The sequence below is a fragment of the Elephantulus edwardii genome, unplaced genomic scaffold, assembly GCF_000299155.1.
Source record: "Elephantulus edwardii isolate Elephantulus edwardi_28Jun2011 unplaced genomic scaffold, EleEdw1.0 scaffold00048, whole genome shotgun sequence".
NCBI classification, from domain to species: domain Eukaryota; kingdom Metazoa; phylum Chordata; class Mammalia; order Macroscelidea; family Macroscelididae; genus Elephantulus; species Elephantulus edwardii.
In genome coordinates this window covers 5,679,004-5,701,081 of record NW_006399798.1, presented here as the reverse complement: position 1 = coordinate 5,701,081, position 22,078 = coordinate 5,679,004, and the positions used below count along the sequence as shown (strand labels likewise).

The window sequence follows — 22,078 nt, the reverse complement described above, 5'->3', positions numbered from 1 at the left end:
CCCGAACACCAGCTCCCTGTGATCTGTGCAGGAATCAAGGGCACCATCTGGCCCACACGGCGCGTCCATCTCGGAACACTGTCTACAGACTTGTGGCCACCTAACCTCCGGACACTGGAGTCGGCCTGTGTGGACGCACGTCTATGGGGATGTGTCCCCTCTGGGGGTGAGGGGGTTTTCAGAGATATGCAAGGTTTCTATACAGTTCACAGTTAAATCACTTTTATTCCTTGCTTTCTTACATTGCTTTTTGTCACGTCTTATCAATGATATAAAAGAAGTAAGAAAGGCTGACTAAAGGTAAGAAATAACAGACTAAGGAGAAGAATGGTTAAAAAGAATGGTGTCTGAAAATGGTACTGGGGACTTGCTTTAAAAACAGTGTCTCTTACACACCTTCCTCTGGCCTCAGCAATCCCTTGACTGCTGGAGGGAGAGGAGGGTGAACTTGACCTCACAGGGCGACCCAACGCAGCCCAGGAAAGAGCTGGGGCTGGACGTGTAATGAGGCCACGGAAATCGGGCAGTCTCCATCATCTTTGCCTTTTAATATAAGATTTGGTTTAATCACTTCTGAGTGCAACATAGTTCTTCTAAAAATAGAGCTCTTTTCTTGTTCTCTCCCTCGGAGGCGAAGGCTGACTGTAATCCTGGGAAAACAGGCCAAGCTCATGGTTACGGACAAACTCCTCAGGGGATGCCTCACGGCAAGGATGAGCTGATATAAAATCCGGGGCACAGATGAAGCACAGCACGCGTGCAGGCCCCACCTGGAAGGGTGTGAGCTCCCCTGAGGGTGTTACCATCGTCGGCATCACGGACAGGTGGAGGCTGGGACACAGAGGACCCACACACACCAGCAGGAAGAGGCGGGTCCCTCCTCCACAGGGTTAAGGATGTAAGTGCACAAACACACGACGTAGGAACGCAAGGCCGAGGGGGTCAAGCTCCTGCCCGGGGCCAGTGCAGGCCTGGATTTAATATCATGGAACGCGCTGGGATTTTTCTTACAACAGATTAAGAGTCAGGCTCTCCCTGGGCCCCCAAGGCAAAGCCTGGTTAACTCCGGAATCCAAAGATGCCCTTGATGTATCCGGTGAGGCCACTCTTGGTCTTCTGCTCCAACTTGTCTTCGAGGGGTGGGAAAGCCACATGGTTGAGGGCCAGGTCGAAGAAGAGAGGCTTGCAGGGGACAGGCTGGAAGCCCGGCGGGAAGTGCACGAGGCTGGCCTGCTTGGTCACAAGGGAAGGGTCCAGGCAGAACGTCTCGAACCGTTCAACTAGAGGCTGGAAGGCAAATCAAGAGGAAGGAGAGAGAGTGTGACACTGGCCGTCCGTAGGACAGTCAGGTGCCGAGTCCTCAGCCAGCCTCACCGCTCCCCGTCCTCACCAACCCATGAGGAGGTGCCAGCATGTCCCCATGCTCCAGATCAGAGCCACTGATCTTTACAGAGGTTACTGTGAGTGGGCAGGGGGTACTGGAGCCTGGGTCTGTCAGAGGCCGAAGTCGGAGCTCCTAATGGGGGTGCTCACGGCACAGCATCGGGGTCCATAATCTCCTACTCTGGGGCACCTGAGACACCTAGGCAATGTCAGACGGGCAGCTTCAGAAGTTCAAGGTTCCTCTACTCTACCAACAAGGAGCTCTGGTGGCCTAGTGGTAAGAAGCTGTGCTGGGAATCCAAAGGTACATGGTTCAAATATATCAGCGGCTCCAGAGAGAAAGATGGGCAGTCTCCTCCCATGTGACTTCTGGCCTCTGAAAACCTGCTAGAGGGCCAGCTATGGGGCAGTTCTGACTTGATGACACGCGGCAACAAGAACACCCCACGAGGAGCACATCCTCACCCCCAGTGGACATAGCCCACACTCACCTTGTTGTCCTTGACTAGGGTGGAAGTGTCTGCCTGGTGGGAGTCGCTTGTATCTGAAAGGGATTCCGTAAGAACCACACAGTTAGTCACAACCCAGGGTTCTAAATCCAGCCCCTGAGGAAGCCAGCCCTCTCCCGAGGAGCCTGAGAACGTGCAGGTGACAGACAGTAAATCCCGGAAGCGGGCTGCTACCCACTGCCGCCAGCACAGTGGTACAGGGGTCATTAGGGTGAAGGGAGAGAGTAACAGGGTTTCTCTAAATCCTTCCACAGAATTTGATTTCATGCCTAAACTGATAGAAGCAAAGGCAGGGAAGTGGCACCTACAAGCTTAAGGTCAGGACTAAGACATGGGTGCGTCTGTTCTCCTCTCTAGCCAACAGAACTGCACTCAGTGAGAGGCAGTCATATGACAGGAATGACATCACGCTCCATTCAGAGATGGCATGACCCTGTGTACTGCTACAACTAGTAGTTCACCAAGGCTGCCAGACACAGAGGGCTCAGGAGGGGTGGGAGGGCGGCCAGAGACTCACCCAGGATGGCCGCCGCCTGCAGAGAGCACTTTTCAGACCTCACTTGAGTGATGAGCTCCTGTACATCTGGCAGGTCCTGAAACAATTCAGAAAATGTGCACTGAACTTGACCTGGCTCTGCTCAGAGGGCCCGTGGACTCCACAGACCTTAGATCTGTTCAACAACCCTTTCTATTGAGTAAAAAAAAAAAAAGGCAGAAAAGTAGACTGTTTCAGATGAAAAAGGCTCTGCTGAGCTGAGAAAATAATGTTTGTAAATAGCAATAATAAGGACGCCTTTTCAAAATATGTACGGAGCAGTATCAGAATTAAACTGCAAAGTCCTAGTACACAAATGATCATTACTAAAAGTTTATAACGTGTCAGGCACTGTCCTAACAGCAGAATTAGAAAATTAGTCTTCCTAACCCTCCTGAGAGCATCTGTCCTCCCATTTTACAGATGAGAAAACTGAAGCGGAAAGAGGCAAAGTGACTTGCTCAGGGACTCTGCGCAGCAGAGGCGGACTCCGGCCCAGGCAGTCAGGGCTCTGCCACCACCGCTTCCTTCAGGGCACAAATAACGGGAAGACCCGGCATGGTCTGGACGTGACAAAGGCTTACACCACATTAGGTCAGAAGGGGTTTTGTGAAACATTGTTTTCTCCTCTGCTGAGATGGACGATCCACACTGGTTTGGTGCTGTACCCTAAAATTATACCCCACTGTTAAGATGCTAAAGCAACTCTGGTGGCACAGAGATGGGCCACTAACCGAATGATCAGAGATTCAAGTCCACTAGCGGCTCTGAGGGAGAAAGAGCTCCAACCTCAGAAAGCCAAGGTGGATCACCAGGAGTTGGAACTGATTTGGTGGGAGTGGGGGGAGGATGTCAGGCGCTCTGGCTATACAGCGGTTAAGTACGTTGCTAACCAAATGGTAGGCAGTTCAAACCCCGCAGCAGCTGTGCAGGAGGAAAGTGTGGCAGTCTGTTTCTGGAACCATCACAGCTTTGGAAATGCTCTGGGCGGTTCTAAGCTCTCCCCCAGGGTTGCTGCGGCTGGAGTCACTTCTCAGCAGCGGGGCTGCGCAGTCATGATGCCGCACCTGCATCTCCCTTTTGCCCCATCTTCCTGCCTCTGCTATCAGCTACTGGTATTCCCTCCCCCTCTTGTTATGTATCCGGATGTAATCAGCTCCAACTGGCACAGGAGGAGATTGTCCCTCCTCCAGCAGAGCATCTGGTGGATTCGAACCATGCACCTTTGGGAATGCAGTGCAGCTTCTTGCCACTAGGCCAGCAGAGCTCCCCAACTGTACTCAGAGATGGGTTCCCACTGCAACAAAACCACAAGCTGTGTAGCAGAGAGCCAGGTTGGCTACATTCCCCAGGGGCCAAGAGCCAGCTGAGCAACAGCAAAGCTCTGAAATCAGCAGGTGTTCACAATGCCTTGTGTGACTTAGTAACTTTAGCTCATTTTTCGAATCAGTCTCTACTAGTAAAATATGCACAGATTCTCTGGATCAGATCACTGCAGCAATCCACACAGAGCTGGCTGTTGCTGGTTATGGTGCAGCGCACCCCCGAGGGTCTTGTTAAAGTGCAGCCTCTGCGAGGGGCCTGGGACCCGCACTTGGGGCCAGTCAGCTGTGCTCCTCAGTGGCTCTCCCCTCTCACAGCGCTCGGGCAGCCAGCAGAGACCAGCCACTCACCTTTAGGCTGTTCTTGAAGGCCCCAGCATCGGAGTTGACCTCGTTTGCGTATTTCAGCACTCTGTCATACAGAACAAGCGCTTCACTCCACTTCTTCACCAGCACATAGGACTGAGCAATGAAGAAACACCTGGCGGGGAGGGTGGGGAGTGCAATGGTTACTCCACGCGGGCATTCAGCGCAGCCCAGACTCAGCCTGCACGTGGGCATTCAACGCCCCCCAGGCTCATCCTGCACGTGGGCATCCAGCACAGCCCGGACAGCCTGCACGTGGGCATTCAGAGCAGCCCGGACTCAGCCTGCACGCGGGCATCCAGCACAGCCCGGACTCAGCCTGCACGCAGTTACCATTTTTTTTTAAAGCAAATATGCTTTACCTTACAGGTGCACTTTGGTGAAAGCACGCTGAGGCTCAACTGGCCTCAGCCGCAGTTTCTTTTTTTTTTTTTTTAATTTTTATTTCATTATTTTTTGTGTGTACCGTCAAATAAGATCTGACTGGTACAGGAGGAGATTGTTCCTCCTTCTCCAGCAGAGCATCTGGTGGATTCGAACTGCTCGCCTCTGAGATTGCAGTGCAGCTTCTTGCCACTAGGCCACCAGAGCTCGCTAGCCGCAGTTTCTTAACACCAGGATTGTGTGGCCCATCTGAGACTGTCAAGGTGTCAGTCCACCAGACGCCCTGTCCTCTACCTAACGCTCAGTAGGGAAGCCAGCTCCCGAAAGGAGCATGTTTGGGAGCCAGGGACAGGCAGGCAGGGAGGACACTGACTGGCTCAAATGTGAGTTCCTCCACCACAGATCACGTCTGCTCTCCTTCTAAACTATCAGGCAGTCCTGATGGTCTTCCCAGGCCCCTGGAAAGCCACAGTGCTGGGGTGTGGAGCCAAAAAGAAGGGGAGCACACACACTGCCCTACTTGGTCATCCTGTCTCATCTTGCTACATTGCCTACTTTCAAGTTACAAACACCACAATACATTGAAAACCCAAGTCCAGCTTTCTCCTAACTCAGTTTCCCTGAACCAATCACTCTGGTTTTGTTTTCTATCAGGAGGAAGAGGAACAAAAGGAGGGAGAAGACAAGTCTAATGCAGAGGCTGTGTGACCCCCCGAGTCCTAGCACACTGGAAGTCACAGTCACAACCTCCCAGGGCTGGGCTGCCTGCACTCAGACCCAGGCAAGTCAGCCACACGGTCAAGGGCGATGGCCCCGTCTCCCAGTGCACTCAGGCCCCAGGCAAGTCAGCCACACGGTCAAGGGCGATGGTCCCGTCTCCCAGTGCACTCAGACCCCAGGCAAGTCAGCCACACGGTCAAGGGCAATGGCCCCGTCTCCCAGGACAGCCAGGCTCCCAGTGTGCATAGAACCTCCGCAGAGCAGAGGTCGGCGCTTCTCCTACAGAGCGTTACCTGTAAGCCTTGTACACCAGGGTCTTGAGGCCTATCTCTTTATGAAAGGCTTTGTCCTCCTGCAAGCCAGGAAGCTGGAGCAATTCCACCAGATTCTGTACAGTGGACACAACAAAAAATTCCAAGTTTTTGTCAGGAGATCTTGTAAGAAGAGACAAAAACAAGGGCTTGAAGTAATGGTAACATGACAGACTGGTGTGACAGCAGCCACATCTGGGGTTCCCTCCTCTCCGTCTGATCCTAGAGGACCCAGCTCACCCCTTCCCCCTTCTTCAAAGACTTCTTGAACCACCTCCGCTAGGAGGGCTTGGTCCTGGCCCTCAACTCTCATTTCAGAGTGACCTGCTTGTTGGAGTTTACAGAAACGCCTAATGTGTGCGCGCGCCTCACTTATTCTGACTGACCGGTGCCTGAGGGCTGAACCAGCTCAGTCAGGAAGCGTCAGCACGATGGGAAAGTGGCACAGATCATGCGTGCCGTGAACCCCAGTGGGCCTGCCAGAGGCTCCACAGCACAGATCTGAAACACCTGGGTTCAGACAGCTCAGCAACACTGAGCTCACATCACAGCCCGGTGGTCACCGCCCTTCCTCCAGGGTCACCTGAAGAATGATGTCGTAGAGTCGTATCAGGTCCTGGGGCCGGGGGGAGCGCTTGCTGTCGTCTTCCGGCTGCTGCTGCAGGAGGGCCCTCTGCAGCCCTTTGGCCATGTTCTCGTTGCGCTTGATCGCGGTTGACAGCTTGATGTAAGTCAGATAGCTGGAATGCAACGGTGTCAGCTCAGGTTATGCTCGAGGGAGCAGGCAGCCTAGGGCGAGCCCCGGGCTACGAGTGTGGACAGGCCTGGGGACCTGTGGGGAGGCCCTGGCATCCAGCAGGGGCATGTGGCCTGGCCTCACGCTTGAGCAGCTCTCGACTGTGGCTAACTGACAGAGGACCTATCACAGAATTATATTTTAGCCTGAATTCTATCCTTGGTAACTTGCTTTACGAGCCAAAAGCTACCAATGTCGGAGGACACTACTAGTCCTTAAGGGTGACCAACAGACAGCATGCTGGCCTTTGAGACAAGGACCAATTTACTGCAGATCCCACACGGATGATCCCTCATCACAGGTGCTCCTGTGTCTCAGAAAATACCAAGATCTTTTGCAGGAATCCCTGACAAGTTAAGAGTAGTTTACTATATAAGTACAAAGAAATCAATGAAACGGAGTCCCTAAGAAAGACCCTGCTGGGGAAGGGGAGGTGGCGGTGACAGTCAGGGAGACTGTAACATTAAACTGGCCAATATCTGTGTCTCCCGGTTATCTGTGTCTCTTTCTGTAAGGACTCCAGCTCACGGTGACCATATCAGACAGAGCAGAACCCCAGTTTCCGAGACCCTAAACCTTTACAGAAGTAAATAAATTCATCTTTTTCTCTTGGAACAGCTGGTAGACTTGAACTAGTCATCTTTTGGTTAGCAGCCAAGTACTTTAAGTACTGTATCAACTTTTATTTATATATATATGCATAAATATTATTTATCATACATCAAGAAATTATCATAAAATGGCATTATGTGTATGTTTTGTTCGGATTAAGGAGCTGTGGTGGTCTTTCGTGGTTAAGGAACTGCACAGCCAACCCAAAGGCAGGCTGTCTGAATGCATTAGCTGCTTCAAGGGGGTAAGATGAGCAGTGTCCTCCCACACAGTTTATAGCCTCTGAAACCCACTAGAGGTCCAGCTGTGAGCTGGTTCCAACTTGACAGCAATGAGTTAGTTTTAGCTCCAATGAGATGTACTACAATGTTAAAAAGTGGAAAAATGACACGTCCCTTACAGAAGACACTCCCCTTACCCATGAGACATCCCTCTTACCTGTGCAGGTACTGCCGATTGGAAACCTTCCCTGACTCTCCTTCGAAAGTGTAATCTCTCTGTTTCTGTGGAGGTGAAAAAGGTAGTGTCCCCTAGACATGTCACAGAAAGACAAGGCCAGATCTGGTCCAGCGCTGTCCAGCTGAGGCGTTCTGAGGATGCTGCTGCCAGGATCAGGCCCCACAGCATTCAAACTACGGTCCACGGTGCATCTTGAGGCCTGTGCCTTAGCTTAGGTCTATTCCTGCGCTGTTTGGGAGCTCTGGTGGCCTAGTGGCAAGAAGCTGCATTACAATCCCAAAGGCATGTTGTTCAAACTCACCAGCTGCCCCACAGCAGGAGAACGAGCAATCTCCTCCCGTGCGACTCACTCCCCCTGAAAACTCACTGGAGGGTCAGCTCTGAGTTGGCTCTGACTCGATGGCATTCAACAGCCCGTGTTGTTAGTGCTTATCTTCTGTGGTCAGCTAAGTAATGTCCACCCCACGCCCACCCCCACCCAAGATGAACACACGCTAATCTCTGGAAACTATGACTTTACGTGGGGAAAAAAATGCAAGAAGAAAAGAATCTTGAGCTGATCTTGGGCTATCCCACAGATCCAAGGTAGTCACAAGGGTCTCTGTAAGTGAAAGGGGGATGGAGGACTGTCCGAGAGGATGCAGGCAAAGAGAAGAGAAGCTGCGGGGCTGCCGAGAAGCTGCGGAACAGCCTGGGTACCCAGACAAGCAGGCGGCCTCTCAGCCCGGAAGGCTTCTCAGGAATGCTGGGGCAGGTTCTCCTCCAGGTTCCCCTGCCACTTCCAGAGGAGGAAGCCCTGTGGACTGATGTTATGTTCCACACCGCAACCGTGATGTAATAGACCAGGGTTAAATCATAACTAATCTGAGACCCCGGGCCCAACAAGTAATGTAGAAAATGAGGGAAACAGGGCAGAGGGAAATGAATAATCTCACAGAGACAGGGGCTTCTCAGAGACATCAGCTGAACCCCACACCTCAAAAAAAGCATCTGAATGCACTTAGACCACTGGGACCCCGCTGGAGAACAGGACATGAGCCCCAAATGTGAGTGGGGTAGGCAGGTGGTTCCACCCACCTGGTCTGGTTCAAGTTCCTCCCGGACGGCCTGGATGGCATCCCGACACTCGCTGAGCATGGACTCGAACAGCCGCTCTTTGGTCTCCTCGCTCTCGGCCTGGACAAAGGCAGGAAGGGGTGAAAGACTCTCTTTTGAGGAAGCCAGTGTCAGGAGGGAAGAGGGACGGCAGAGTTCTGATCCTGTGCCTCACATGTGAAAAGAAGGCCTAAGTCAGAGGTCAGTTCTAACACTTCAGCACAGATCATTCCCTCACGCCGTGTTCATTATTCACATGAGACAGCAGAGAGGTTTGTCCTGTGAGACGATCTGGAAGCCTGCACTCTGCAGTGTGTCCTCGCCTCCGGGCGCCCACCTCCCTAGATGGCCTCACAGACTGATAACCCTGGGCACGGCTGTTCCGACAGTGCAGTTCTCCTCCAGAACCTGCTAAAGCTCTGCTTTGTGTAACCTTTCAACTTCTTTTAGGTCCAGAAGAGGAATACTCAACACTGCTGACCAGCACCTGATCAAAGTTCTGTTCCCTTTGCTATAATCTACCACGTGGAGGCCCCTGCTCCACACGGCCACTCCGAGAACTCAGCTAGAGCTCATCAGGCCCCACGCAGGAGACGACAGTGTCACCCCCTGCCGGACACTGTAGATGTGAAAACGTGATTCATCACCTGAATACCTGCCAGCCCTCATTATCATCCTACAGAATCTGGGTGAGCGGGTGGGGACGGACCGAGGCGGTTTGGAGGGAAACTTGTGTTACTGGTAGACAGACTACAAAACATCCACATTCCATCATTCTGTTTGACTTCCCACAGAAACTGACACCCACTCTGCAAAACCAAACCCCTAAAACCCAAAGCCCTCTTGACACTAAACTGACCTAGAGGGAAGTTCAAAGAAAACCCTCACTGCCTGAGACAAGCGGGCTGGGGCCTGCTGAGAGGGCTGGGGCCTGCTGAGAGAGCTGGGGCCTGCTGAGAGAGCTGGGGCCTGCTGAGAGGGCCAAACAGGGGTCAAGACAAACTGTTCTCTTGACGTACGTTTCTCGTACGTTTCCGCTGTGTGAGAACACCCACTATAAAACAAACACCTTTTCTGTTTAAAAGCACTTCACTTCCCTGCTGCTGACCTCCTTGGGAACACACCCGGGGCAAGTCACTCAAGAAACTATTAAAGCCACAGCAGCAGTTGACCCACAGCCAGTGCTGCCCTACAGGGCCTGCGGCGCTGGGCTGAGTAACTGCCCTTTTAGCTCTTCGTTTTAATGTAAACACCCACAGTCATGTATTTTATCAGGAAAGGGATCACACCTGGCATGCTATGTTGCAATCCACTCAACAATTTTCTAAGCTTTCCCATGCCACTAAGTATTTTACAGTACGATTTTTAACAGAAAAATTGACTTTACACATCTTAATACCCACTAAACCCACACACACAACACTCTTTAAAGAATCTCAGCCAAAAGTCTTGCTCTAACTTGACATTTTAATTAGCTGAAATTGAAATAATGTGTCAAGTGGTTATGGTACTGAACAGGGTGGCTCCCAAAAATAATTGTTAAATATCTCCTCCAGTCAGCAAGTCAGAGCTGTTTACTCCAAGCACGAATCCTGTGGAGTGGTAAATAGTGTGCATTCGCTTAGCAAGCAGATTAAAGTGTGTGAATGGTCACACACCCCCCTCCCCCACCCTGACTCACACAAGGAGGATGATAAACTGCTTCATCAGTCTGACAGCCTGCTGTCCAAACAATGCCACCAACACCCTCTTACAATGGGTGGGGGACGGCAGGCAGGGCAACGGGTGCGAAAGTCAGAAGGAACAACTCTTTTACTTCAAGTCTGTACTCGACCCAAAGGCATCCAACAATATACTAGAACTGTCGCTGCCGAGAACGGCTCAAATTAAAGAAAATGCAAAAGATGTGAACATGCAGGTTCTCTGCTGCCAGAGACAAGTCTTCATCCCATTGAACAAACACATCTCTGCGTCAGCAAACCACCTCCACCTTCCCCACTGCTCCAACACAGGAGAGTGTCTGTTCTACCGGGACACTGACAGAAACCGGCCATGAGGGGAAAGGCTCATCTGAAGGAGACAACTTTGGGCGGCCGTGCTTATGACACACTCTGGGGCATGCACACTGTGAGGACTCGGACACCGGGGCACACCCACACTGAGGGAACACGCACACTGCGGGGGCAGCCCACACCGCGGGGACTTGGATACTGTAGAGACACCTACAGCACAGGGACACACACACTGCAGGAACATGTACACTGCGGGGACAGCCCACACCGCAGGGACTTGGACACTGCAGGGACACCCACTGTGCAGGGAACTGAGCACGGTAGGCACACCCACACTGAAGAGACTCAAGATGCCCCTTCTCTCAGGACAGAATGCCTGAGTGTCCCTGGACGGGCAAAACGGTCTTCAAACAGGAAGCCACGCCTTTCTCGGGGACACTGCACTCCTTACACTTCCACTCATAGACTTCCCTTCGAGGCCAAGCCGGTTCCTAAAAGGACAAGGGAGCCTTCCCTCCATCTTCCAATCTTGCCACAGACCACGCCTGCAGGTGGAGCTGAGCCCGGGTGACGGCTTTCGCAGCTGTGTCTGTGACGTCCACAATATTACACTGGAGAAGACCGTGGCCCATTAGTCCTAACGCACAGACTCTGACCGTTTTTCCTCACGATGTGGTTCAAAGCTGACGGCTGCAGAGCAGCGCGGGTGGCCACTGAAATAACGACACAGGAACTGCTGGAAGGTGGGGACACGGCCAACAGACACGCAAGGCAGGTCTTGAGCACACGTGCCACCACACCCCCAGGAGACCCGGGGAACTGAGTAAAACCTCCCCCAGAGACCCCCGCGGTGAGGAAAAGGCACGGGAGAACTCAACAAAGGACAGAAACCTCTACTTGCGAACAGGGCTGCTTCGGTTTTGGGGGGCTTTTTAAAGAAAAAGATAATGGTCTCCTTCCACTTAAACATTAACCTTAACCTAAAGACAAGAATCATCAAACCTGCAGACATTTCTAAGCTGCCCTTGCCCTCTATCGCTGCTATACTGTCCTCCCCAGGAAGCCACAAGTGGCAAGTGACCCTGTACTAGAAAGTAAACCAGAGCGAGCCGCTGCAGCCACAGCAACACCGCGCGATGCTGGGGACACGGGGGCTGACTGAGGCGAGCAACGGCCGTGCAGCTGGGAGTGGGCACCTGATTCCCCCTCAGCTCATCTCTTCAGTCTGAGCTCCCTGAATGATTTCTTCCTTTCATGCTTTTCAGTAAGCTGCTGTTAGTACTCAGAGACCATGAAAACCCTTCTAAGGAAGCAGTAAGCTGGTGTTACCACATTCTTGTACTCAAGTTTTTAGCAAACGGCCGTCAAGCCTATTCTGACTCTTTTAACTATTAGCCAAGACAGAGCAGAACCACTTAAGGTTTTCAGGTCTATAAATATTTTCTCCCTTGGGGCAGTAAGTAGATTTGAACTTCTGACCTTTCAGTTAGCAGCCCACTGCATAATCCACTGTGTAACCAGGGTTGCCCAGATCTATACTAGCTAGGCTGAGAATAATGGAAACGAAGGCCTCGCACTTTTAAGGATCAAATCTTATTCAGAAAAGAGCATAAACCCCAGTAACGAGAACTGTCAAGGAGGGTCAGACCCACGTCAGACGCAGGCAAACCATCAGCCAGCAGTGTTGCAGGGCACGTGATTCTGAGATCGGCCAAAGGGCATTTTTCTGTACTGACAGGTTCATTCAGTAGCCTTTTAACCAGCTAAATGCTCACCCCTAATTAAACCTTTTTTGATCCTGTACTTAAATTATTTCACTGACAGGACTGATCCAGCATATGTATATCACATATTTAACTGGTTTGTTTTACTTTTTTAGAAAGCCTTCAGATTTGTTTTATTATCTGTTGTATCTAGTGAGGCAGACATGTAATTCAATAAATATTAAACTACAAAACAATTTTTTAAGTTCCAAGTTCAGGGCATCATCCTTGGATGTGACAGTTCCATGAAGAACTGTGTATTTCCCAAAAATCCAGATCATAGTTGCAGTAGGCCTGCTGACTGACAGTCCTGGAAGGGCAGGGCTGGTGAAACAGCAGTGTGACCCCGACATCCCAGACCCGGATAGGGGTGGCCACTTATGTAAGAGGGCTCGGAATTTCATTTTTTTGGGGGGGGGTTTCATTTTTTAAGGTGAAAATCTTACCAGGATTAACACACATTTTTTACACCAAAAATGTAAATGCAACATAGTAATTACTTGTTTTAAAAGATGGGTCCATTTCAAATTCTCACTTCACGCAATATACCCTGTAACAGTAATGCAAAAAGTGGAAACCTCACCTTAGGAAAAGCTTCACTACATCACCAACAGCGCTTCTTAGGAAACTACAGAATACAAGTGCCCAGTAACAGAAGTGCTTTGGTTAAACAGGCATGAAAACCTACATACGCCGCCTACTACCTGAGCAGACCAAAGGTCCTGGCAAGTAGGATGTCTCCTATGCAACCGCGCGCACACTAAGATCGTCAAGCACACAAGGAGCTGCGCTGAGGTGCTCGAGTGTCAGTGGTTTGGTTTTTCTTTCTCACCTAGTCAAGTTTTAAAAAACGGCAATGTTTTTGCTGGCCTGAATTATAAAGTAAAAAGTGCTCCTTGTCGGCTATTTTAGAAGGGTGGCTATGACTGCGATCCAGAAGACAAATCTTAGGGGAGCTCTGGTGGCCTAGTGGCAAGAAACTGCACTGCAATCCCAGAGGCGCACGGTTCAAATCCACCAGACGCTCTGCTGGGAAAAGGAGGGACAACCTCTCCTCCTGTACCAGTCAGATCCGATTTGACGGTATACACACACACACACACACACACACACACTAATAAAATAATAATAAAAAACTGTCAATAATCAGAAGACAAATCTTCAACTACAATGAAAATCGAGCTTGTAATTCCCTAACTGCGTACAAAGTTCAAGCCCAAACCCCCTGGGGCTGCCACGCAGAACAGACTCCCTGACAGTCGCTGGGGTTCCCAGGCGCGGGCCGCGTGGCAGGACATCATTCTTCTCCCTTGGAGCAGCTAGTGAATCTGAGCAACCAGAGATTTTCAGCACCACTGCCTACAGACAAAGGCACCAAGCTCCATCTGTCTGCACAGGAAGGTTATGTGTTAACTGTAGCTACAATGTCTTCACATGTAGCCAGATAAATGCTTTCTCTACAGGGTCTAATAATTTAGTCCAAACAGAACTATTTTAGGGACAAGGCAAAAAGACCTTTCTTTATTCTCTAGTTATGTATAAAAAAGGAGAAAAGAGAAATTCAGGTCAATATCCCCTACACTTGCTCCTGCCACCTGGCCAACAAAGGTCCTCCTCTAGCCGACTGGGTGAGCACGGACTCGCCCGACAACGATGGAAGCTTCCAATCAGATTCAGTGACCCTGGATGCAGGCCTGGTGATACGTGGTTAAGTGCTTGGTTACTAGCTAAGAGGTTGATTGCTGGACCCCGCCATTGCTCTGCAAGAGAAAGCTGGGGCAGTCTGCTTGTGTAAGGATTCACAGCTCTGGGAAGCCACTGGCAGTTCCACGCTCTTCTCACAGGGTCGCTATGACATGTTCTCAAATGCAATGGATTTTAGTTTGAGGTTGACGCTCTGTTATGAACTGAACTGGGTTTGCCAGGCTGCGGGAACAACCACACCTAGGAGCAGGCTGTCCTGAGACAAATGATGTCTTCTGTTACTGAGACAAAATGAGTGAAGAGTATATCCTGAGTCAATCTCTTGAAAAATCAAAGAGATTAAAAGCACACTGGCAAGCTGAGATGAACGCACATGAAGATGGCCTGGGAGCAGACTCCAAAGAAGCAAGGACCTTCCTCCAGAGACTAGGAAAAAAGCTTTCCCCGAGAGCAAGGATGAAACAGCTTTAAAGAGCGAGGATGTCAGACTAAAGACTGAGGTGCACCTGGGGCAAAGCTGGAATATTTTTAATGAGGCTGTATATGTATGTGTGTGTGTATACATGAAAATCAGTCAATGAATAGGGATGAAGAACTGATGCCTCCGTGTTGGGGTACAGAAGATCAACAGCCAGTGTCCCAGAGACCGCCAAAAGTACAACAAATATGACTTGGACAAAGTGCAACCAGAGGCTCTTTAGAGACAAGGACAGTACAACTTGGTCTCATACTCTGGGCAGGCTGTCAAGAGGCGCCAGTTTGTAGAAAGGCACATCGTGCTGGGAAAGATGGAGGGCAGGTGAAAGAAAAGAAGACCCTCAAATGATGTCCTGACCGGGACTGAAACCACGGGCTGGGGTGTGTCAAAGATGGTGAGAACGGTCACAAAGGACAAACGCTTTTATATGTAGAGCCAATTACTATAAAAAGGCAAGAAAAGGTTTACTCATAGGAAAAAACTCTTTGAAGAAGGAAAAGGCAATAAAAGGGAAGGTTAGCACAAGACAAAGAAGAGAATGAGAGGAGCGTAAGAGTTATGTTGTGCACGTAAAATGATTATACACCAATCCTGTAATAGCATGAATAATAATCTACTGGTGGATATATGCGCATTGAAGGTGAACAGGAGTGTGAAGGCAGTGGGACTACAGCCACAAATAGATGCAGCTTTGACAGAGGGCACTTACACACATATAGGCTGTAAATATACCAAGAAAAGAGAGCACACAGGGGTAAAGTCATGCAAACTTAGCTGTAGTTATACACCCTGAGGGAAAGAATCACTGTGTCCACGGCCTCAGACTCAGAACTTGAAGGGTAGCTGGCACAACACAGTCCACAAATACAACGCTCCAAAGTGCAACGATAGCTCTTTCCCATCCAGAGCAAAGAAGAGTGACGAAAATCAAAGACTCAAGGAAATGGTTAGTCCAAAGACCTGATGAAGCCCAAGAACCACAGCCTCCCCAGCCTGAGACCAGAGCAGCCGATGGTAACTGGCTACCGCCGCAAAGTGCTCCAATGCAGATGATAACAGGTCTCCAGACAGAGGCGGGGGAAATGTGGAACAAAACTGAAGTTCATAAAAAAAGACCAGACTTACTGGGGTGACAGAGACTATTAGAAGCCTTGGACACGCCTCAAACCCAGAAACAAATCCATTGGCAGAGATCCCCTTTCAACCCAACAACCACAGAAATGAACAGTATCATCCAGGAGGAATGTACTCCTCCCTACAAGCACCTATACAAGACTGAAAGGACAGTATTTGCCCCCAAAACAAAGCTCAGAAAACAGGACGGGTCAGGAAAGATGGGTGAATGAAAACAAGAAACCCAGGAAGGGAGTGAGAAGGTGCTCTTTTATTGAAGGAATGAAAACTAAGGCCAGGACGCTGTTGAACATAAAATGAATCTGCTCTCTAAACTTTCCTCCAACCTACAATAAAATATTCAGCCAAAATCAAAACATGAATCCACTCACAAGATCTCAATGGCTGTTACCAGAACCCTCATCCAGAGGCCTGGCCACACAGCAGTGCCATGAGACATTCTTAGAAAAAGCCTTGAAGGAACCAGTTATTAATCTAATCCTCTCCTCTTCCAGCAAATGGACTGGGGGGTGCGGGGATGGTCCGGTACACAAAACAAGAACATGAATAAATTCTTATGCTATCAGAGAGTTGGACAATGACTAGGGAGGACAGAAGGAGAATTGATGCCTTTGAGCTGTGGTGCTGGAGAAGAGTATTGAATGTACCCTGGACTGCCAAGAAAACAAACAGATTCATCTTAGAGAGGGTTAAACCAGGCTACTGCTTGGAGGCAAGGATTCTGGGGCTTCGTCTGACATACTTTGGACATGTTGTAAGGAGGGACAGGCCTTTAGAGAGGGACATGAGGCTGGGTAGAGTGGGGGGACAGCGCAGGAGGGGAAGACCCTCTATGAGGTGGATTGATTCAGTGACTGGGGTAATCGGGATGGGTGTGTCAGAGGCAATGAGACTGGCACAGAATAGAGCAGGGTTTAGGGCTGTTGTACACAGGGTCACTATGAGTCGCAAGCGACTTGACAGCACATAACAACAGCAACAACAACACTGAAAGTTGTCTCCAACACAAGATGAATTATTTTGGAATCAACCACTGGAAGGTGTGGAAGATGTTTTCGTTGTTAGGTGCCACTGAGTCAAGTACAAACCATAGCAACCCTGTGAACAACAGATCTGAACCTCGTCCTCTCCTGTGCCACCCTCACACCTCCTGACACACCAGAGCCCACTGTGGGAGTCACAAAGGATGAGAGTGTCAGGGGTTTATGGGAAGCATACAGAGATTTGTCTTCTTAGGGAATCCTCCTCCATCTGCTGACTGTCGCGGCTGGTTTTGGGAGCTGCCCATCACCTCAGATGGAAGCGGAACTCTGAGACGACAAAGCTCGCATCCTTTGGGACTCGGTAGCTCACACTCACAACCAGGCAGCGATCAGGTAAGAGCAGCAAGCGGGAGAGCTTCACATGAATATTCCACACAGACCACCACCGAAACCAGACATTCTGGTTTAGCCCGGCTCTCCCAAAAGCGCAGGAACAAGAGGTTTGGGGTTAGAGGGTCAGAATAAGAGGTCAGAGCTGAGCCGCTGCACCAACTGCTGGGCCAAAAATGAGTCTTTACTTCCAACGAGCCTCTTAGCACTCCTGTTCTCACGCTGACGACTGTCACTGTCAAGTTCTTTGCCATGTAAATATAAGAACACCTCTATGAACTCAGATTTCAAAATAATAATCTTATATAAGAGGGTACAGCTTAAAACTGTTATCAGATCCCAAAGAGGAGGAGGATAAGTTTTTGTTTTGTAGGAAATGACCACCAACTACTCCCTACAGTGAAAGAGCAGGACCTCCCGCGGAGGAGACAGGGCGCGCGTCCTCACCTGGGCAATGGCGGCTTTGTTGTCGGCCAGCCCCAGCAGGAAGATCCGCACTTTGTCGATCTTCACGGGCACCGTCCTCCCTCTCCACTCCACCTCGCTCATGGTAGCGGCCTGTTTCGCTCGAGTCTGACTGATCAGCGACTGCAAAACAGTATCAAAAGTTAGAGCTTTAACTTTAGGATGAATGCAGTAGATGAAAAGAAGTGGAATACAGAAGCTGTGTCTTTCTCATTCCTTTTCCCATTGTGCTGTTGGTAGAAGTTTAACCACTTTATGCTTCTCCTCAATTTCCACAAGTTCCAGTGTCACTGGCTACATTCTTCACAATGTGTAAACATTCTCATTATTTCTGCTCTCACTGTTGCATTTCCACTAATCTAGTTCCCTTGACTCTCCTTCCTTTAAAGCCGTCATTAATCATTTGGTCTCATACAGGCGATTTTTTCAAAGAAGCACTGTACTTAGGGGTGGTATTAATTTTTTTGAGCCAATCCGTGAAATTAAACTACAAAGTCACCTCAGAGATCCGTAGACAGTTCCACATTTTCCTCCCATTTCTCTGGAGTTCATCTAGCAATTACTATTGATAGTTGACTACCACTGAGTTCCTCTGGTGGTCTGTGTATATGATTTGTCCTGGACACTAGTCTCTTCTTTGGGTCTCTGGGTTCCTTCTATTTTGCTCCAGATGAGTAAAAGCCAATAGTTTTACTAGGAAGCTACTCTCAAGATTTTATGATTCAATACAATATTCATCAAACTAGTGTATAAAACCTAACAATATGAACTCTGTCATGTCAACAGACTGAGATACCCTGAGACTATGGTCTTAACTCTTCAACAGAAATGGACTCCTGAAAAATGTCTGCTGCTGCATTTCTGAGGGTTTACTATGCAGATGAAAGCGTATGCATAAAGTCACACACACCTACAAAACGGCAGAACCTAAGCAAGACAGAAGCTGTTAAGAGAAAGAAAAACTCAAGTATTTTCCACTGATAGTAAGAGAAGAGTGGTAAGACTCTACTCAGTCAGCGGCAGAAAACGTGAGATCGGGAGAAACACATCAGTCCTGCTGACTCCTGGTTCTGAGAGGTTCACCGTAAACACGCACACTCACATCAGAACAGTCTCACATTAAAAATGTCCCTTTATTGTCAACTTTTATTTTCACATTATAGACTTTACAAATCTACATTTACTTTCATCTCCTCGTCCGTATCATGGATCATCTACGGGAACGCAAATGTCAAAAGCGTCGAGGAAAAGCCAGACCACGTTTAGAAAGGTGTGAGGAGGAAGGTATATCTGTGTGTACATGGCAAGTGAAGACAGAAATTAGGAGACATTTACTTAAAGACATTTGTCAATACGTAGCAAAAGCTTCTAAACATTTAATTCCACTTTTGGAATTTTCTCGAAGGAATTAAGTAAGGACGCAAGCAAGAACCAGGAACAAGGATTTTCCAGGCAGTTCTATTTACCACTTAAACAATTAACAATAGAAAGCAGCTAACTAAAAAGGACTTCCTTCATCTAGTGGAGGAGCACACAGCCACGAGAACACGCCGACGCAGCTTCTGCACACACACAGAGAAAATGACCAAAGTACAGAAACGGATTGAAATGGGGGAAAAGGTGTATGTAAAGCATTTAAAAGCAAGCTGCATAACAGTATGAATGGATTATTTTTAAGAAATACATCCTTTTTTCCTGCCCAGAAGTCCGTAAGATCAGCATCTTAGTGAGTGTTACTTAGGCGGGAGGATAATGCATGCTCTGACTTTTACCCGTTTTCTCTATTTCTTCCTTTTTCTGGAATCAGTCAATATTATTTGCATAGGAAATGTAAAAAATTAAAAATATCAAATATTTATATTAACTGACCCAAACCAGTATTTTTCTAAAACATAGAGATAAAATACATATATTAATAGCAGCTATACCTGTATGATAGGATTATACAACGGATTATTGTTCTAACTTTTTCAAAACGCAAATGTGCAGACAATGAGTTACCTCCAGCTTTTCTGCCAGGAGACCCTCGGTACCTCCGGATCTCAATCTCATCTGCATCAGTTCATTGATGGCTGACTGGTCCCCTGAAAGGAGAGAGAGCTTCAAGGGTCTGGTCTCTCAAGAACTGCAAGATTCAGCAAGGACTTAAAGGGGCCTCCCCCCATTCACAGGCATTTAAATGACAGCCTCTGAAGACTGAGACCTTTTCCAAAAAAGAACTTGACCAGAGAGAACAGACTGATCTCTCGTGATGCACAGAAGATGGCAGGAAGGAACAGAAGCAAAGCAACTGCCTTGTGCAACTATTCTGAGCAGGACTGACTGTGAAATCACACTCTGTCATTAAAAACCCATGCCAAGGATGGATGGTTGAACACAAGGGAAGGGGAAGAAAGTCAAACAAGTCTGGAGGCTCGCTGAGGCTGAGACCCACCGGGCCACCTGCCACCCTGAGGCGTGTGGGAGCCTGGTCCCTGCTCACCAATGTTGTAAGCACAGTAGCGGATGTTGGGTGAAATCTCCTCCACACGCTGATTATACAGTACAGCTTGCTCTTCTGTGAACGCGCTGGCTAGTTTCTCGTAGATGGTTCTGGGAGGAAAGAAATGCCAGGTTTCACAGTAGCCTTATTTTTTTAAAAAATACACTCACCAGGGACACAGTGGCTAACAACAAACATGGCCCTGTAAAGATCTTCTATCAGCGACCAGAACTGGCATGAGGCTTGAACTGTGTGTCTCCCAGGGGAAAAGTGTCCTGATGGAACACGAGGATCGCAGCCTCCTGACCACGAGGCCAGACGAAGTAGATGGTGCTCGGCTACCACTACCGACTGCTCTGAAAATGATTACATCAGAAGGTCCAGCAGAGTGCGAGAGAAAATGGAATAACTAGGAAATCATAAAAAATACAGACTGCGGGCAAGCTCTGGTGGCCTAGTGGAAAGAAGCTGCAACTACAGTCTCAGAGGTGCATGGTTCAAATCCACCAGATGCTCTGCTGGAGAAGGAGGAACAATCTCCTCCTGTACCAGTCAGATCTGATTTGACGGTACACACAAAAAATAATGAAATAAAATAAATTAAAAAAAAATACAGACTGCGGGCACCCTGGAGACTCTATAGTTACAATCCCAATTGAGAATGGATTTGTGTGTTCTGTCAATGGGAGTATTTGTTTAGGGTGTATCCTAAACCAACCTCTTCGGAGATACAAGAGATTACTCGAGCAAGTGACACACACGTGGGGGAAGATGGATACCACGTGACACAAAAGCCACTAAGGAACCGAGGAACAAAGATGATCCCTGGCTCCCTGGATTTAGAACTCTAGCCTCCCAAACGGTCACAGAACACATGTGTTGCTGAAAGTCATGACTTCTGGGATTTCTGTTGTGGCTGCACCAGAGAACTGAGACAGCATGTTCTAAGGAAGAGAAAAGATGAATCAATATTTCTAGGTGGGGGGTGGGCAGTGGAGGAAAGAACTGTCCTCTCTCGCACAGAAATAAGCCACAGATTACCTGAAGCCTGAACTGATGGTAGTAATAGGAAGTGACTAAAGCTTTTGCACTGAACTCACTTGCATTTGTTAAAAGCCTCAATAGCGGATTTCCATTCCTGATGTTCAAAACGCAGCATTCCAGCGAGATAAGCTGTGTAGGCCTGTAAGAGAGCGGGGGGGGGGGAGGACTCAGAACCACAGAGCCGCCAACACTCTCCCACGCCTGCTTCCACCCCTAGCATCAAGAACACAGCCATATCCTGGCTGACTTCTACACAAAAACCTACTTCATGAATAAAAGGGAGAGTGCGCATCAGTCAGAGACTGATTTTACTTTCTTGGAGAGAACTTCAAAATGTGGTTATTTTCATTTTACTTTAATAATCACATTTTTAGTTGCAATGTAAGAATCCATAGTTGAATATAAAATTGCAACATCCATCATGTCTTTTTAAGAAGTTCTGTAAGAGAAATGATTTCTTCTTTTGTGAACTTGCCCTAGTACAAGATGCAAGTTTTTCAACCATGTATTAATTACAGTTAACTATCAAAATCCAGGAGCTCAAAACCAAAAGCAAGAAGAGGCAATTTCACCTTCTAGAAGATCTGAAGTTTGTACAACAATCAACGAATATTGGAAAAAAAACAACAACCCCAAAACAACAAAGAAAGTGAACTAGGGTGGGGAGTAGAGGGGGGGAGAAAATTGAGCAAATCTAACCTTTCTGTAAACTTTTGTCAAAATCACAATTAAAACAAAAAAATTTTATTTAAAAAAAAATCTGAAGTCTGTTTTTTTTCTTCTTCCCGACTAACAATCTGTAATGTTACGAAGTTCTGGTCTGTTTAACTGCAGTTTCTGTATTTTGTTTAAAGCCACATTCTCTAATCTCCACGATAAAGCAAGGCTGGGTGTGCAGACACTAGCCTGGGCCTCGAGCTTGGTCTTGGCGTCCACCCGATTGCTCTCACACAAGCGTTCCAACTCCTCCGCGTGCTTCACCGCTTTGCGTAAGCGAGACAGCAAGTGAAAGCGCTTCCGGGGCTCGGTGTTGGCTTCTTGCTTGAGCTGCATGGCGTAGCTCCAGGCTCTCTCGGCATCCATCAGAACCAACAGCAAGTATCTACACCAACCAGAGAGAAGAAGGACACT

General features: G+C 48.6%; 1 protein-coding gene across 3 annotated transcripts in view; it reads right to left on the bottom strand.

Moving 5' to 3' along the window:
* Window positions 1-1,059: 1,059 nt before the first annotated feature.
* The window catches only part of SRP68 (signal recognition particle 68kDa), a 40,295-nt gene continuing 19,276 nt past the window's right edge, over window positions 1,060-22,078 (bottom strand). For 2 of the 3 annotated variants that reach the window (XM_006886194.1, XM_006886196.1), the window contains 13 exons: window positions 21,854-22,049; window positions 21,004-21,086; window positions 19,904-20,013; window positions 19,423-19,505; window positions 17,404-17,544; window positions 8,475-8,573; window positions 7,377-7,441; window positions 6,114-6,270; window positions 5,513-5,607; window positions 4,101-4,230; window positions 2,410-2,485; window positions 1,875-1,927; window positions 1,060-1,287 (listed from right to left, as the gene is read on the bottom strand). In XM_006886194.1, coding sequence (XP_006886256.1) covers window positions 1,060-1,287; window positions 1,875-1,927; window positions 2,410-2,485; window positions 4,101-4,230; window positions 5,513-5,607; window positions 6,114-6,270; window positions 7,377-7,441; window positions 8,475-8,573; window positions 17,404-17,544; window positions 19,423-19,505; window positions 19,904-20,013; window positions 21,004-21,086; window positions 21,854-22,049 — 1,516 coding nt within the window. Of the gene's footprint in view, window positions 1,288-1,874; window positions 1,928-2,409; window positions 2,486-4,100; window positions 4,231-5,512; window positions 5,608-6,113; window positions 6,271-7,376; window positions 7,442-8,474; window positions 8,574-17,403; window positions 17,545-19,422; window positions 19,506-19,899; window positions 20,014-21,003; window positions 21,087-21,853; window positions 22,050-22,078 lie in introns of all 3 variants that reach the window. The other variant, XM_006886195.1, reaches the window with a different exon arrangement.